This window comes from Lepus europaeus, chromosome 12 (genome assembly GCF_033115175.1).
Source record: "Lepus europaeus isolate LE1 chromosome 12, mLepTim1.pri, whole genome shotgun sequence".
In the NCBI taxonomy this organism is placed as follows: Eukaryota; Metazoa; Chordata; class Mammalia; order Lagomorpha; family Leporidae; genus Lepus; species Lepus europaeus.
Window position 1 is genome coordinate 40,087,466 of NC_084838.1, and position 16,049 is coordinate 40,103,514.

Here is a 16,049-nt window from a genome sequence, read left to right on the forward strand (position 1 = left end):
TGCTGGTTCACTCCCCAAATGGTCACAAAGACCAGAGCTGGGACAATCTGAAGCCAGGAGCCAGGAGATTCCTCTGGGTCTCCCACGTGGGTGCAGAGGTCCAAGCACTTGGGCCATCTTCTACTGCTTTCCCAGCCCATAGCAGAGAGATGGATTGGAAGTGGAGCTGCCAGGACTCAAACTGGCGTCCATATGGGATGCCGGCACTGCAAGCGGCAGCTTTACCCGCTCCGCCAGAGCACCGGCCCTGTACTCATTCTTTGTAAGAGATTGAAGTGAAGGAAGGAAAGGCAGACATGAAAGGATGGAAAGCAAATAGAAGGTGGTGCATTCCAGAGCCAGCCCAGCTGTTAGCTGGCCAGGTAGGACCTCTCTAGGCAATACAGAAACACCATGCCGTATTCCTGGTTACGTCCCAAACAGTAGCAAACTCTTGCCTAGATGTCCCCTGGGCAAATTTCCCCATATATATTCTTTGTCAGAAATAGGCCCACATGTCCAACCCTAAAGGCAAGTGAGCCTAGAATTGGGAACCTGGCAAAGGGGACCAATTGCTTTGATGATCTATTCCTGATTAATAAATCACCCTCCTCCAAAATAAGTGGCTTTAAAAAAAAAAAAACGATCACAGCATATTGTTAATATCCATCGTCGTTTGGGGGATTGACTGGGGTCAGCCAGGCAGTTTTCACAGCTGCCGTCAAGACAGTGTTGGTGGTGGTTCATGCAGCTGCTGCCGGAGTTGAGAAGATAAACAGCTGACGCTACAGCCAAGACACCTTAACATCTCACTCTTTTCCTATGGAGCTGCTCCTCGTGACCTGTTGGACTTCCTGCATGGCTACTCAGGAATTCAAGGGTGTGTGTCCCGAGAAAGACAGCTAAGCAGAAACCATATTGCCTTTTATGACCTAATGGCGGAAGTCACACAAGAACACTCACCCCACCTTCTGTTTGTTCAGTGAGTCCCAAAGGTCTGCCCATTCTCAAGGAGAGAGGAAACAGATGCCATCGCCGAATGATGAAATGACAAGTTTCAGGAAGATCATGTCAAGCTATTGTGGCCAATTTTTTGGAAAATATAATAAGCCTTGATTGTCTTTCCTCAATCATGGTTCATCCTGAGGAACTGGGCATGTTACATCCCTGAATAAAAGTTAGGATTCATCATATATTGCTGGTCAGAATGGGAAATGGTACAGTTACAGTGGAAAACTGTTGGTTCCTCAAAAAGTTAAACATGGCATTACCATTTGACCCAGCAATTACACTCTTATGTATATTCCCAAGAGCACTGAAAACAGGAGTTCAAGCAAAACTTTGTACATGAATATTCATTTAAACATCATTCATAATAGCTTAAAAGTAGAAATAACTCAAGTCACTATCAACTCATGAATGGATTAAAGAAATGTAGTTTATCCATACGCTATTTATGTATGGTTTTCATGGAAGAATATCATTTGGCCATAAAAAGAAACATATACAGTAGGTTCCACAGCATGGATGAAACTTGAATACATTAAGCTACAGGAAAGAAGCCAGATGCAAAAGGCCATAAGTTATATGATTCTGTCTATGTGAAGTGTTCAGAATAGGACAGTTCATAGGAACAGAAAACAGTTACTGGTTCCCAGGGACTGGAAGGAAAATAGAATGGGAATCGAATGCCTAGTGACTACAGTGTCATCCTTGTGGGGGTGAGATATAAAAATATTCTGGAATTATTGGTGATGGCTGCCCAGTGATATGAACATACTAAAACCCACTGATTTGCATACTATAAAATGGTTCAATGGTAGATCTTTCCTCAGCTTTTTAAAAAAGGTTTCAGTTGGCTAGGAAGCAGTGAGAGAGTGACAATTGGAAGCCAAATTTCTGTTTTAGGAAGAAGAGGAACCCCGTTGGCCTGAAAGAGTCTTTATTTCCCTTTACCTGCAAGGAGAACAGGAAGCAGCACCTGGCTCCTGGCTTCAGATCGCCGTAGCTCCGGGCGTTGCGGCCATTTGGGGACTGAACCAACGAAAGGAAGACCTTTCTCTCTGTCTCTCTCTCTGTCTGTAACTTTACCTGTCAAATAAATAAATAAAATCTTTATTTCCCTTTCATCGTTGCAATGTATCTTACTCTTGGTGTAAAATGTCAGGCTGACTTGTTTTTTCTTCCCACGTTTTAAAGATGTTACCCCAGTGTCCACCTGCTCACAAAGGTTTCAGTGAGACGTCTGCTGCAAACCTTCTCTTTGTTCCTCTTTATGTATGTTACCTTTTGTTCTCAAGCTGCCTGCAGGATCTTCTCTTTGCCTTTGGTTCTGAGCATTTCAAATATGAAAAGTCTAGATGTCTTTTTAGCTGTTCACATTGCTCAGTATTCCCTGAGCTTCCTGTCTTGGTTTGGGAGCTGTCATTAATTTTGAAATTCGGCCATTTTTTCCTTCCAATATTTCTATTGTCCACTCTCTTTGTCTCCTGGATGTCAATTGCATATATATTATACTGTTTAATATTATGTTATAGCTCCTTTAAACTTCCTGTATTATAAATAGTTCATATATATATACATATACATGTATCACATCTGAGTCTGATTCTGTTCATTGCTTACTAGCGTGTTTTTTCTTGCTCTTTACATGCCTTGTAATATATTTTATTGAAAGATAAGACAGGCACCACTATTAGGTTAGTAAATACAGAGTTAAATATTCTAATGCCTAGAAATGACACCCCTTTCCTTTGTTAGGCCTTTAGCATGGCAGACTGAATCAATCTAGTTAGGAAGGGCAGGTGTTGGGCACAGCAGTTAAGACACCCACTTGGGACGCCAGCACCTGACAGAAGAGTGCCTGGGTTTGCGTTCCCCACAACTCCATTTCGGTTTCCAGCTTCCTGTCAACGTATATCCTGGGAAGGCAACACAATGATGGCTCAAGTTCTTAGGTCCCTGCCACCAACACAGGAGACCTGGACTGAGATTTGGATGCCTGGTACAGCCCTAGTGTTGCAGGCATCTGGAGAGTGCGAAGTGGAAGGAAGATCTGTCTGTGTCTCTACCTTTCAAATAAATTAAAAACAAAAACAAAAAACCTGATGCTGAATCAGAAAAACTGAGAACACCCCTCACACACACTCCCAACAACAACAACAGCTAGCATTGCGTAACAGCAGCAGTCCATTGCTGAAGTAGCATCAAGAGCATGGAGGAAGGCACAGGCACCAGGGGAACGTGCTGAGGGTGGAGCAGGCACTGAGAAAACCTCTGGAAACCACTCTCCACCACAGGCACAATGGTTGTGCTACAGAAACTCGCTAGCTGCTGCACTCTGACAGCAACCTGGCAAGAATAAAACTCGTTTATTTTCTTAACAATTTGACACTCTTGTTTATGGCGTCAGTAATCTCCCTAGGCTCTAGTCATGAGTTGCCAAGGCTATGGAAGCCTTTTGAGTTTGCCGACTTCGATCTTATTTAGACAAGGTCCTAGTCAAAGTGGAAGTTCTCTCCTCCCTTCAGAGAAAGGTACCTCCTTCTTTGATGGCCCGTTCTTTCTACTGGGATCTCACTCGCAGAGATCTTTCATTTAGGTCCTCTTTTTTTTTTTTTTTTTTTTCCAGAGTGTCTTGGCTTTCCATGCCTAAAATACTCTCATGGGCTCTTCAGCCAGATCCAAATGCCTTATTTTCATTTTATTTGAAAGGCAGAGACAGACAGAAATCTTCCATCCACTGATTCACTCCCCAAATGCCTGCAACATTTGTGGTGCTACATGTATCTGAATGCAACTTTTAACTAATGGGCAAAGTTTAGACATAAAAGGTGAAACCATGAGTACCTGAAGAATTGGGACATTTTTTATACCTTCTTTTTTTTAAGATTTATTTTTTTTTGAAAGTCAGAGTTACATAGAGAGTGGAGAAGCAGAGAGAGAGAGAGAGAGAGAGAGAGAGAGAGAGGTCTTCCAACCTCTGGTTCACTCCCCAATTGGCCGCAATGGCCAGAGCTGTGGCGATCTGAAGGAAGGAGCCAGGAGCCTCCTCTGGGTCTCCCACGCAGGTGCAGGGTCCCAAGGACTTGGGCCATCTTCCACTGCTTTCTCAGGCCATAGCAGAGAGGTGGATTGGAAATGGAGCAGCCAGGTCTTGAACCGGCGCCCATATGGGATGCCGGCACTTCAGGCCAGGGTATTAACCCGCTACGCCACAGCGCTGGCCCTCATTTTTTTATAACTTCTGAGAGGGGAAATAAACCATGGTAAGTGTGATTTAAAGCACAAAAGCAATAAAAAACTAACAAATTCAACTATACAAAATGCAAAAATTTTTGCATGACAAAAACTCATCACAAACATCAACTGACAACAAAAAACTATTTGCAATCATATAAAAATAACTCATTTTTCTTAATATTGAAAAGTACTTGTAAAGCAATAAGTGAGTTTTTCCCAATAATGGATCCTTTGACCAATAATCTGTGAGCAAGGGAGAGGTACAGATACTTACAGAAAAGCAAATAGACAGAACAAAAGATGACTAGCCTACCTTAAGACAAATTTATAAATATGATGTAATTTTTCATTTATCAAATTGACAAAGATCATAAATTTCATAATACAAGTTGACAAATATGAGAGGCACTTTTACTTTTTTTTAAAGATTCACTTTATTTATTTGAAAGATAGAGTTACAGAGAGAGGTAGAGACATAAAGAGAAAGATCTTCCACCCACTGGTTCACTTCCCAAATGGCTGCAATGGCCAGAGTTGGCTGATCCAGCTCTCTGCTAATGGATGTGGAAAAGCAGTGGAAGGTGGCCAAAGTACCTGGGCACTGCACTCACATGGGAGACTTGGAATACATCCTGGCTCTTGCCTTTGAATTGGCAAAGCTCTGGCCATTTGGGATGGAACCAGTAGATGGAAGATCTCTAACTCTGCTTTTCAAATAAAGAAATAATCTAAAAGAAAAAAAAAAAAACATGTTAGCATTTTTTATATCTGGGTGTCCCATCAGTTTGTACATGGTTTGTAAGGTCAACACCTTTTATCTGTGGATCCAAATCTGTGTATTCAACCAACTGAGGATATAAAATACGAAAAAAAATTGTGCTTGTACTGATGCATACAGGTCTTTTTCTTGTCACTAACTCCCAAACAACAAAGTACAACTATTTCCATAGCATTTACATTGTAGTCAGTGTTAAAAGTCATCTGGAGATGAATTAAAGAATAACGAAAATATATGTAGGCCAAATGCAAATGATATGCCATTTTATGTAAAGAACTTGAGCATCAGTAGATTTGCATATCTAGGAGGTTCCTGGAACCAACTCAAATATATAGAGGGACAATTGTATATTGTCTCTATAATCTAAAAAATATTATTGCAATTTAAAACATCTCATAATTAGAAATAAACACTATTTTTTGACAGACAGAGAGAGAGAGACAGAGAGAAAGGTCTTCCTTTTCCGTTGGTTCACCCTCCAACGGCCGCCGTGGCTGGTGCACCGCACTGATCCAAAGCCAGGAGCCAGGTGCTTCTCCTGGTCTCCCATTCAGATGCAGGGCCCAAGCACTTGGGCCACCCTCCACTCCACTCCCGGGCCACAGCAGAGAGCTGGCCTGGAAGAGGGGCAACCAGGACAGAATCTGGCACCCCGACCGGGTCTAGAACCCAGGGTGCTGGTGCCACAGGTGGAGGATTAGTCTATTGAGCCGTGGTGCCAGCCAGAAATAAACACTCCCATCAAGGTGGCATGTACCAATGCCATCTCACTAGTCCAAGTGATCATCTTCAGTTCACAATTGATCACACTGATAGGTCTAAGAGTCAAAGGGATCACACACACAAGACTAGTGTATGCTAATACTAACTGATAGAATCAAAAAGGGAAAAAATGATCCAGCATGGGAAGCGGGATACACAGCAGACTCATAGAATGGCAGATGTCCTAAATAGCACTCTGGCCTCAGAATCAGCCCTTAAGGCATTCGGATCTGCCTCAAGAGCCCATGAGAGTATTTTAGGCATGGAAAGCCAAGACACTCTGGAAAAAAAAAAAAGAAGAAGAAGACCTAAATGAAAGATCTCTTTGAGTGAGATCCCAGTGGAAAGAACAGGGCCATCAAAGAAGGAGGTACCTTTCTCTGAAGAGAGGAGAGAACTTCCACTTTGACTATGACCCTGTTGGAACAAGATCAAAGTCAGCAAACTCAAAAGGCTTCCATAGCCTTGGCAACTCATGACGAGAGCCTAGGGAGATTACTGACACCATAAACAAGAGTGTCAAATTGTTAAATCAACAACAGGAGTCACTGTGTACTTATGTCTCATGTGGGATCTGTGCTTAATGTGTTGTCCAATGTGAAGTGATGCTATAACTAGTACTAAAACAGTATTTTTACACTTTGTGTTTCTATGTGGGTGCAAACTAATGAAATCTTTACTTAGCATATACTGAATCGATCTTCTGTATATAAAGATAATTGAAAATGAAAAAAAAAAGTAACCTGGTGTTAAATTGGAAATTGCATAGAAAATTAATCAATTTTTTAAAAATATCATGTAGGATCTCTGTCTTTAATGTGCTGTACACTGTTATTTAATGCTATAAACTAGTACTCCGAAGCTGGGAGCCAGGAGCTTCTTCCAGGTCTCCCATGAGGGTGCAGGGGAGACTTGGGACATCCTCCGCTGCTTTCCCAGGGGCATTTAGCAGGGATCTGGCTCCGAAGTAGAGCATCCGGGACTCGAACCTTCGCCCATATCAGATGCCAGTGCTGCAGGCCAGGGCTTTAACATGCTGTGCCACAGTGCTAGCCCCTCATAGTTTTGATAAGAGTGTAAATATGCACAATTGATGGGCAACTGAGCAACATCAAGATGTAAAATACACACATACTTTGATCCATCATTTCAGCGCTTGGGACTTTCTCCTCCATGTGTCCTCCTGCCTGTGTACAAGGACCTAGACATGTGAGATTCATGCCAGCATTACCAGGTAATGGAAGACTCTACAGTGAATATCCATGAATGTGAAATGAAGATAAATTACATTATGGTTCTACCAAAATAAAAGACTGTAAAGATACAGAATACATGTTCCCATTACTAAATGAAAGAGAAAAGGGGAAAATCATGTAGTTCATGTTTCCATTTGTGAATAAAATACATCAATTTATCTCTACTTTCTAGACTAAATTAATTCTGAAAGACATAAAAGGAAGAAAATTAAGAGGTGGCAAGACAAGGGTGGGAAAGAGATAAACTATCTACCTTCTTCTGATTTTTGAATTTGTACCATATGTATGCCTACTTTAAAAATAATTATCAGTGTTTGAAATAAAATAAGTATAGAGGCCTTCATCAAATGGTCTCATTCCTGCTCTCCAGCATTCCCCCACAGTTCCTCTGCAGTCTATCCACCTGAACCTCTAGAAGAGATAGCCTGGATTTCTTATTGCCAAATGAAGCCTATGCCCAATCCTTGGTTTCTCTATTTATCACTAAGTTTATCTCTTACCAGGACCAGTCCTTTCCCCAACAGTCTGCTCTTTTAGACCCAGTTCCAACTACCTACAAACCCTCTCTGATGAACTTGACCCTCTGAAAGGGGATTTTTGTAACCAGAGCCTCACAAAAGAATATGTAATTCAATTTCTCTTAAATTGTTGGCTCTTGTTTTAGATGAATTAGTCATATTTTGAAACTAATTTTTTAAAGATTTATTTATTTATTTACTTATTTATTTGATAGGCAGAGTGACAGAGGGGGAGAGGAAGAAGGGAGGGAGGGAGAAAGGGAGAGAAATACATCTTCCATTTACTGGTTCACTCCCCAAATGGCCACAACAGCTGGGGCTGGACAAGGCCAAAGCTAGGAACCAGGAACTCCATCTGGATCTCCCACATAAATGGCAGTGATTCAAGTACTTGAACCATCATCAAATATTTCCCAGGCCCATTAGCCAGGAGATGGATTAGAAGTGGAGTAGCCAGGTACTTGAACTGGCACTCCCATATGGTGGCCACAACACCCACCTCAAAACTAGATTTTGAAGTGTCCTTCTTAAGGCATTTTTTTTGTTCCATTTGTTTTCCCTTTCAAGACTTTTATTTATCTATTTTCATCCTATCCACTGGTCCACTTCCCAAATGCCTGCAACAGCGAGAGCTGGGCCAGGCTGAAGTCAGGAGCCCAAAACTCAATCTGGGTATCCCAAATAGGTGGCAGGGACCCAAGTACTTGAGCCATGACCTGCAGACTCCCATGTTGTACATGAAAAGGAAGCTGGTCAGAAGCCAAACCCAGGCACTCCAATATGGCATGTGGGTGTCCCAAGCGGTGACTTAACAACCATGTCAAATGCCCACCATGTCTTTTAAATATCTTGAGAGCAAGAAGGCAACATAGCTCAGATGTCTCTGTTCCACTGACACTGTTGGCTCATAGAAGTACTCACCCACTTGCTGGGTAGACTGAAAGTTAAAGGAAGACCAGATAGCCTTTGAAGACATTTTGCCCCTTGGATTTCTTGGCCAGAGACCACTATCATCAGGGTGAAACTCTCTCAAGGACATTGAGAAGTCCTGGGGGTAGAGGATATTGAGAAATTCTGGGGGTAGTGGAGGCTTATCACAATATCCACAGCAGCCAAGCAGGCAACATACATATCTAAATCAATAGCCAGCACATATAAGCGATGGGACCTGGGGCTAAATTGGAAGACATCTGTCCTACCTAACTGTTTCCAAAATTCAGATTTAAAAAAAAAAAAAAAGATATATGAAAATTCCTCAGGCAAACAGCACACATACAATCAAAAACAGCAGCTAGTTTTTGAGGTATGGTTGGAAGTAGCCACTAATCCATCTCGGCAGGCATTCATCTCCCCAAGCAGACAGAATGCTATACGTGGGTAGTATCAGCTCTGGAAAACCAAGCCTTGGACAGAGTACCAGCAGTGGACCACATGGACTATTCTTCCATGGAAGGCAACATTTACAAGCTCTTTCCACCCATAAGGTCACACAGGGTAGATACAGTGGCCTTGGCCTTTTCCTGCCACATCAGCTCTGTCCCCTCTTCTTGAACTAATGTTTTCTGATTACTCACTGCCAGAAACATCAAAGCTTTCTATACGCAAGTCGCTACCAGACCTGCCCTCCCCAACCGCTGTGTGCTACTCTGGAATATTTCCAGAACAGGAGGGAGTGTTGATGGGGGTTCCTCTGTCCCAGACACTCTTTCTCACAAAGGTGCTAAAGCACTCAGTCTCCTGAGGACAGGTAACCATTGCTGAAAAGGAGAGGACCGAGCCATCAGGCTGCTGGAGGGGGTGCAGGGTGAAGAGAAGGTGGGAAACAGGCACTGCCTGTGGGGGCGGCACCTTCACTCCACGCTCTGTAACCCTTCCAGACAACCAGACACCTGCAACTACAGACGGAATCACCACATGAGCTTCCCTATGACACAGCCTTACAAGGCAGGAGGGCTTTGTGATGCAGTCTGGGAGCCTGGTTCCGCCCTCTGTGAGGCGGACATGACAAGACCAAGACCTGGCCTTGGGAATCATTAAGCACAAGGATCCTGAATGCTTAGATAGGGGGGTGCCTGGTCTCCTCATGCCAATGAGGCTGAGACCATGTTGAGCCCTACTTGTGTTCTGTGGGATGTTGGATATCCCTTGTATACCTACGGCTCCATCTTCATCCTTATCCTACTTCTCTGGCAAGTGAAAAGGAGTCAACATGGACTGACATTGGAATCTAAAAGGAGCTGCTGCCAGGTAGGGGACCACTGACCCTGCGGAACTAATGCAAGCCTCGGTTAAGAAGCTTGACGTTCTCAGGGTGTCTCCTTATTACTCCCACCTTCACCCCTATTTTTATACCATATGATCAGTTACCTTTGGAATTTTCTTCTCAGAGTCCCTAATTCCTGGCCAGGCTGCCCTCCCTGCAACACATTCTAATAGAAAAGTGGAGAACCCTTCCACTTGGTTTCCGTTAACGGCTAGATGCTATGAGGTCTACCTCACTGGATCTTAACAGGATCGCACTGCGGATGCTTTTTCTGGCCGGTAGACTTCGTAGCAGAAGTTCTCTTGCTGTTAGAATCATTCACCTGTTAATTGGCTCCACTTTTCCTCCTGGGTCATCCTAAACTCCCTACAGAGCTTGTCATGGCAATAGGGACAGGAAGTATGTAGAATAGAGAGCCAAGAGGACATCAGAAATATGCAGAGGAGGGAAAAGTGAAGGTAAAGAAGGTGGAGTATAGGGAAAGGAAATGTAGAACAGGGTATAAAATACAGAGAGAGATATAGAAAGGGAGTGGGAAGTGATTATAGGACTGTTGTCTCATCTAGGACATGAAAACAGAAATGGTTCCCCAGCTTCACATTCTAATGCTTTTGTCTTTAAGCGTCACCGAAAAGTCAGGCAGAGGGCCAGAGATGCAGCATCAAGAGGTAAAGTCTTGCTCTCTCCTCTGACTCCCTTCCACTGTGGGTGAAGTAGCCACAGTTCCTGTCCCTTCATGACACCTGGTGCCAGGAGTCAGTGCTCTAACCACTGAAGGCTCCCACTTACCAAACTGACAACTTCCACAGAGGACTTCCATGGGTTGGAAATAACAACGTGGGAATGTTCCCCAATTCTCTGTTTTTCCCCTGGGAACCAGATGCCCTTAACTGTTTGATTTGCTAGTTTTACAATCTTGTAGAAGTCACACCATCTCTCAGTCTTGTTGTCCATAAAATGGGCACAATACCAATGATCTCACCTCATTCACAGGGCAAAGGCCCACGAGAACAAGCCGTGATTAGACTGTATGTAGACACACCTGAGATCATTGATAGTTGGGTATTTCAGTCTGCTCTGGTTGAGTCATAGGTCTCCAGCTTCTGCTGGGATAACCCTGACACTCTCCCATGGTCCATAAAACTCTTTCCTGGTTCCTCAGCTAGGAGACTTTCCCAGGAAGAAGCTGAGAAGCCGTGGGAGCTGATCTCAATCATGAAAAGGTGATCTCCTGCTCTTTTTGGTCTCCCAACTTGGAGTCTGGCCTGTGACGGTATCTTGGCTTGGCCTGGGGCAGAGATGAGGAGAGGGATAATGGCTGGGTGGGAGACACACACAGTGCATGCTGGTTCACTAGCTGAGAAGGTTGCCTGGGCAGAGTAGAGTTGACATATCTCAGGAGGGAAGGGTCACCCAATTGCACTCAGTGCTATGGCAAACGCAGTTCTGGAACTCAGGTTTTGTCTAGTGCATAATTCATAAAGGGTGCTACAGGGGGCTGCACTCAGACATGAGACAAGTCATTCAGTCCAGAGAATGGGTTTTGCATATTAAGAAATCATCATTGCCATATTCTCTTTATAACCACACCCTTCCAAAGGAAGACTCCTGAGTCTGACTGGACGTAGGTCTGGCTGACATTACCTGTTGTGGTTCTGTCTTCAGGGAGCCAGTTCCTAGGACAGACTTCAGACAGGAGTCTATCATCTTATGTAGGCCTCAAGATCCGTAGAGAACAGGATTGGTTCCCAAGAGATGCTGGGTCTAGCAGCAAGAACACCAGATACTCCCAGAATGCAGAGTTCCCAGAGGCCCTCGTTTCCCACAGTTCAGATGCCCTGATAGCAACCAGGCTTAGGCTTTCTTTGCCTAAAATGAGCATGATCAGGTTTCACTGGCTGCATTTCTGGTGCCGGCCTACCTGCCTACTGCTTGGCTCCTCCCTCTGCCTGATTCCTTTTTCCTAGTTTAGCTTCTCAACAAAGTCAGTAGAAAAGTGAACCAAACTTCAAGTCCTCTCCGAGGACCATTCCCTCCCATGGCTTGTCTGAGACCTTGCCTAACAAACCCCTGACCCTCAACCCAGCCCATTACACTTTGCCAAATGGCATTTTCTTAGGACGACACACAGCAGGGCAGACAGCCAGAGGGTGTAGGTCACTTGCAAGACCAGGGGAGGGCAGTGCCAATCCCCAGCCTCACTCCTCCAAGGAGGCAGACGTGGTAGTCTGTGTTTCCCTCCCCAGCCAGGGCTGGCTTCCCGAGGAGGAGGGTGTGCGGCAGCTCCTGTGCACGGATCGCTCCTGCCATGTCTGCAATTCCGCGGCTCTGGAGATTCTCCAGCTGCTGGAGGGTGAGCACGTCCAGGTCTCCCCCTCTCCACCAAGGCCACCTCAGGACTCCTCTTGTCTGGAGATCGTGTCCACATCCAGTGTGTCCTTGGGACACAGTCTGGAGCATCACACGGAGCACTCTGGAGAGCTTTCACTGGGACCTGTAATCCCAGCAGTGGTACAAGTCACAGAGTCAGAATTCTTAACCCAGTCGGCGGCCCGATCAGCAAGTGCAGTCAGCATCCGAGAATACTGGGCTGACTTTGACTACCTCCAGCTAGAGCAGGAATGTCAAGTGCCAGCGATGATCTTGGCTTCAGAGGCCATGGCCTCTTCGGGGCTTGAGGAGCCCAGCATGCCAGAGCAGCTGCAAGAGACGATGGGGCACTTCTCCAACCTTGTCCGTGAGGAAGAAGAATACCAGCATTTGAAGTCCCAGGTCTCTTTGCTGTCCCTAAACCCAGAGGTCACCAGTTTGACACATCCCATGGCCTTTCATATGGATGCAGTCCTCACTGTCCACTTGCCATTTCTTAGTCCTAAAATACTGAGGCTTCTTGAGGTCCATGTGAAGAAATGGATGCATTTCCAGAGGTGGGGGCTCCCGAGGCGTGTGGAGGAGTCCCTGAAGCAGCTTATGCCAAACCCACCACTGCTTTGGGAACCTGGAAAAAAGCCATCATTTTCCTATGTCCTGAATAATACTTCTAAGATCTCTATTGAAAAAATTAGTACCGTTTACCACCAGACCTGGGGCTTATGTATGACTGGCCAACCCACACAGACCTTCTGGGTTTCTGAATGGTCCCTTCCAGACCCAGAACAAAGTCACCACAGCGAGACACTGCAAAGCCCTGTGGTCCTAGCTTTATACACATCAGACACTAAAAACCCAAGTGGCCTCTGCTCACTCCCTGAGGGACAAACCTGGGACTCAGAGAGCCAACAGCAACAGAAACACAGCCAGCTCTTCTGTGGCCTCCCTTCCCTGCACAGCGAATCCCTCGTTACCACTTTCCTGAGCCCTCCAGGACTCTCCAAGGCTCAGAACGTGTCCAGACCCTCCTTGAAGGACCATTTTCTATTCAAGGAGCTTTTTCGTCTCCGCCTCATACCCAAAACCCCACCCCTGTCAGCGGAACCCTCTTGCTCACCTTCCCCAAATTGGGTGGCTCCATCTGACCATCAACAAGCTCAGTTCAACGTCCCATTTCTGACTCTGGCTGAGTATGAAACCTTGGAATGGCACCTGCTGCAGAGGCAGCTCCAGCTTCAATGGGGCTTGCCGGCTGCCTTCCGGAAATCTCAGCATGCCCAGAGCCCCAAGCAGTATGAGTCCTATGGCAAAGCCCACTCTCCAGAGCCTCTGAAAACTTGCTGGTCGGCAAAGCCTGTCTCAGTCCTCACCAGGGAACTGCTCTTCTTCCCGGAAAATGCCCGGAGGATGTTGGAATTCCATCTCCAGAAGCAGCTGATTCACCACCGCTGGGGTCTGCCCCAGAAGATCCAGCAGTCCATCCAATTGCTCCTTTCCTCCACTGACCAGCAGGCGCTGGCCTGCAGCAGCGAAGATCTACCCGATGAGAGTGCACCCCAGACCATAGCCCTAGACACCAACAGGGCCGGTGACCTGCTCTCACCCATTGTGACCCCAGTATTGATCCCCATGCCATACTTGTTCACCCAGGCCAAGGCAATGTTGCACAGCCACATCAACTCTAAGTGTGCACAGATCCAACAGGGCAAGGTTCCTGCGCGTGTCTATAGCTCCTGGAACTGCAGAATTCCTGGGGGCCTGGCAGTGGTTCCCTTTTCCTGCATTCCAGAAGTCCAGCCTCTGGAGCTGCAGGAAGCAACTGACCCTGACCCACATCACGAAGTCATACCCTGGATGCCAACAGAGCTTGAGCCACAGCAACAGGCCCTACCACGTCCTGTCCCCAGACGCCGTAAGCTGCCCCAAGCCCTGTCTGAGGAAGTCATTGAGAAACTGGAGACGACTTTACGGCACAAGTACCTGGCCTTCCTGTCGGGGCTGCCTGCTCTTTATTATGTGGCTCTCTCCAGGGCCACGTCCCCAGCCATCACTAGCCAATCTATAATCACAGAGGTGGTATCTGGGCCTATCGAAATCCCAGCAGAGCCTCCGACTCAGATGATTTCATTTCAACAACTAGGTTTGGATCTTGAGCCATGCTTTCCAGATGAAGTGATGGAGATGGTGCTTCTAGAAAACCAGCCACAACCTGCTAACCCCTACTCAATCAAGACGCATATCTTGACCAAACTAAACTTCCACCTGAGAAAAAAGATCTTAGAGATACAGTTGGGAATTCCTGCCAGGGCAAGGGAGTCCAGGGAAGAAACTGCCACAAATCCAGAGAACATGTACCTCCAAGAGTCTCTTGGGAATCTCAACAACCAAGAAAACGCGTTGCTCCAGGAACCACCCATCCCACCAGACACGCTTCCCATCCTAGAACCAGAATGGGTCCTCTTTAAGGAGCAGCTGGCCACTGAGTTGAAGGCAATGCAGCAGAACCCAAAGCAACCTACTTGCAAAGAAGTGCCCCACGGTTCTGCCCCCTGGGCCTCCAGGATCTCACAGCCCACTGGGGACATGACGGAGACCCAGGTGCTTTGTGTTCAGGTGGAGGCCAGTGAGAACAACCCCAGCCTAGAGGAATCCTGGAGCCCTGAGCCCCAAAGCCTGGGCAAGAGCAAGGACTCAGCCCCACTCCGCATGATGCCTAAGAAGAGAGAGGACTCAGGGACACTCAAAGGAGCAGGAGACCATGGGGAAGGAGATGCGGGGCTTGGGCCCTCCTTACCCAGAGAAGAAAGACATTCTGTTGAAGAGCAGAGGCCAGCAGGGATGCCTCTGAACAGGACACCTCGAGGCTCCTGGCGACGGAGCCATAGCTTTCATTTTGCTGATCCCTGTCAACACAGACCCCAGAATCACCCTCAGCTTAAGGCCCCAGAGCTGCCTCCAGGAGTCTCTGCAGCAAAAGCATCAGAGAATGACCTGCAAGCTAGTCACACCAAGCTTAATGTTATTCTCCAACCAGCAAGGATTCTTGAGAATGCCCAGCCTGTGCTGGCCCAGGCTCCCCATAGCCAGCCTCTCCGAGGCCAACTGATTCAGGGGAAAGCTTTGCAGGGCCACACGTGGCAAAGTCTGCTTTTTGAGGGGCAGGTGAAGCCAGCCCACCCGCACAAGAGGCCCAGCCCTCCAGAGGCCAGCTTGTTAAATAAGATGAAATCCTTTCTGTATTCTTTTAACTCCAAGACGAAAGGCAAAGGGTGTTTGGAATCCACATTTTCTGCAGCTGAGAAAGTGGCCAAAAGCAGAAAAGAGAATGCTGAGAAGAGCCTGGCTCCAGCCAGAAGCCCCAAGAGGAGAACTAAGATGGACAAGCCAGCAGGGCACCCCAAGGGCCAATCATGCCCCACGGAGAAGCTGGGGGGCTCGGCTTTCCTGAGGGTTTCCCATTCCCCAGACACTAAGCTCCGGCTGTGCTCCCAACACCAGGGCTCTGCCTCAGTCCCAGCCCTTCCCCGCCATTGCCCTCGGCACTGTCCTCGAATGGCCCGTGCCACCCAACCAGGGAACACTTTTAGCTCCCAGTCCTACCTCAGACCGAAACACTGGTCTGCCCACGTGGATGAGAAGTAAGAACCTATAGGTGCCCCCAACCCCCACATCCGTTGAGGAGGACTGCTATTGTCATTTCCATTAAGGCACAGGTGGGCAGAACCCCACCCAAAATATACTCTATGTGTCTAAGCCAAGGGTTGTCTGTCTCCTCCTTGTCTCCATCATACTTTGTTAAAGGGATGCTTGAGAAAGGCTGTGAAGGCCTTCCTATCTAGGGAGGGAGATTTAACCCATAATTCTGACAGCTTCCACCACCC

The 16,049-nt window shown here is 46.5% G+C and overlaps 1 protein-coding gene across 1 annotated transcript; it reads left to right on the plus strand.

Annotated features, from left to right (window-relative positions):
- The first annotated feature begins 9,638 nt into the window (after positions 1 to 9,638).
- Positions 9,639 to 15,810, plus strand: LOC133770968 (protein SPATA31F1-like). Its single transcript, XM_062206744.1, has 4 exons — positions 9,639 to 9,782; positions 10,421 to 10,466; positions 10,961 to 11,021; positions 12,045 to 15,810. The coding sequence occupies exons 1-4, from the start codon at positions 9,639 to 9,641 to the stop codon at positions 15,808 to 15,810; spliced, it is 4,017 nt and encodes a 1,338-aa protein (XP_062062728.1).
- The last annotated feature ends 239 nt before the right edge of the window (positions 15,811 to 16,049 follow it).

Coding starts and splice junctions, on each gene's coding strand:
- LOC133770968 (XM_062206744.1), top strand. CDS start 9,639: ATGTTGAGCCCTACTTGTGTTCTGTGGGATGTTGGATATCCCTTGTAT. Junction 9,783..10,420: donor CTAAAAGGAGCTGCTGCCAG/GTAGGGGACCAC, acceptor TTTGTCTTTAAG/CGTCACCGAAAAGTCAGGCA. Junction 10,467..10,960: donor CAGAGATGCAGCATCAAGAG/GTAAAGTCTTGC, acceptor CTGGTTCCTCAG/CTAGGAGACTTTCCCAGGAA.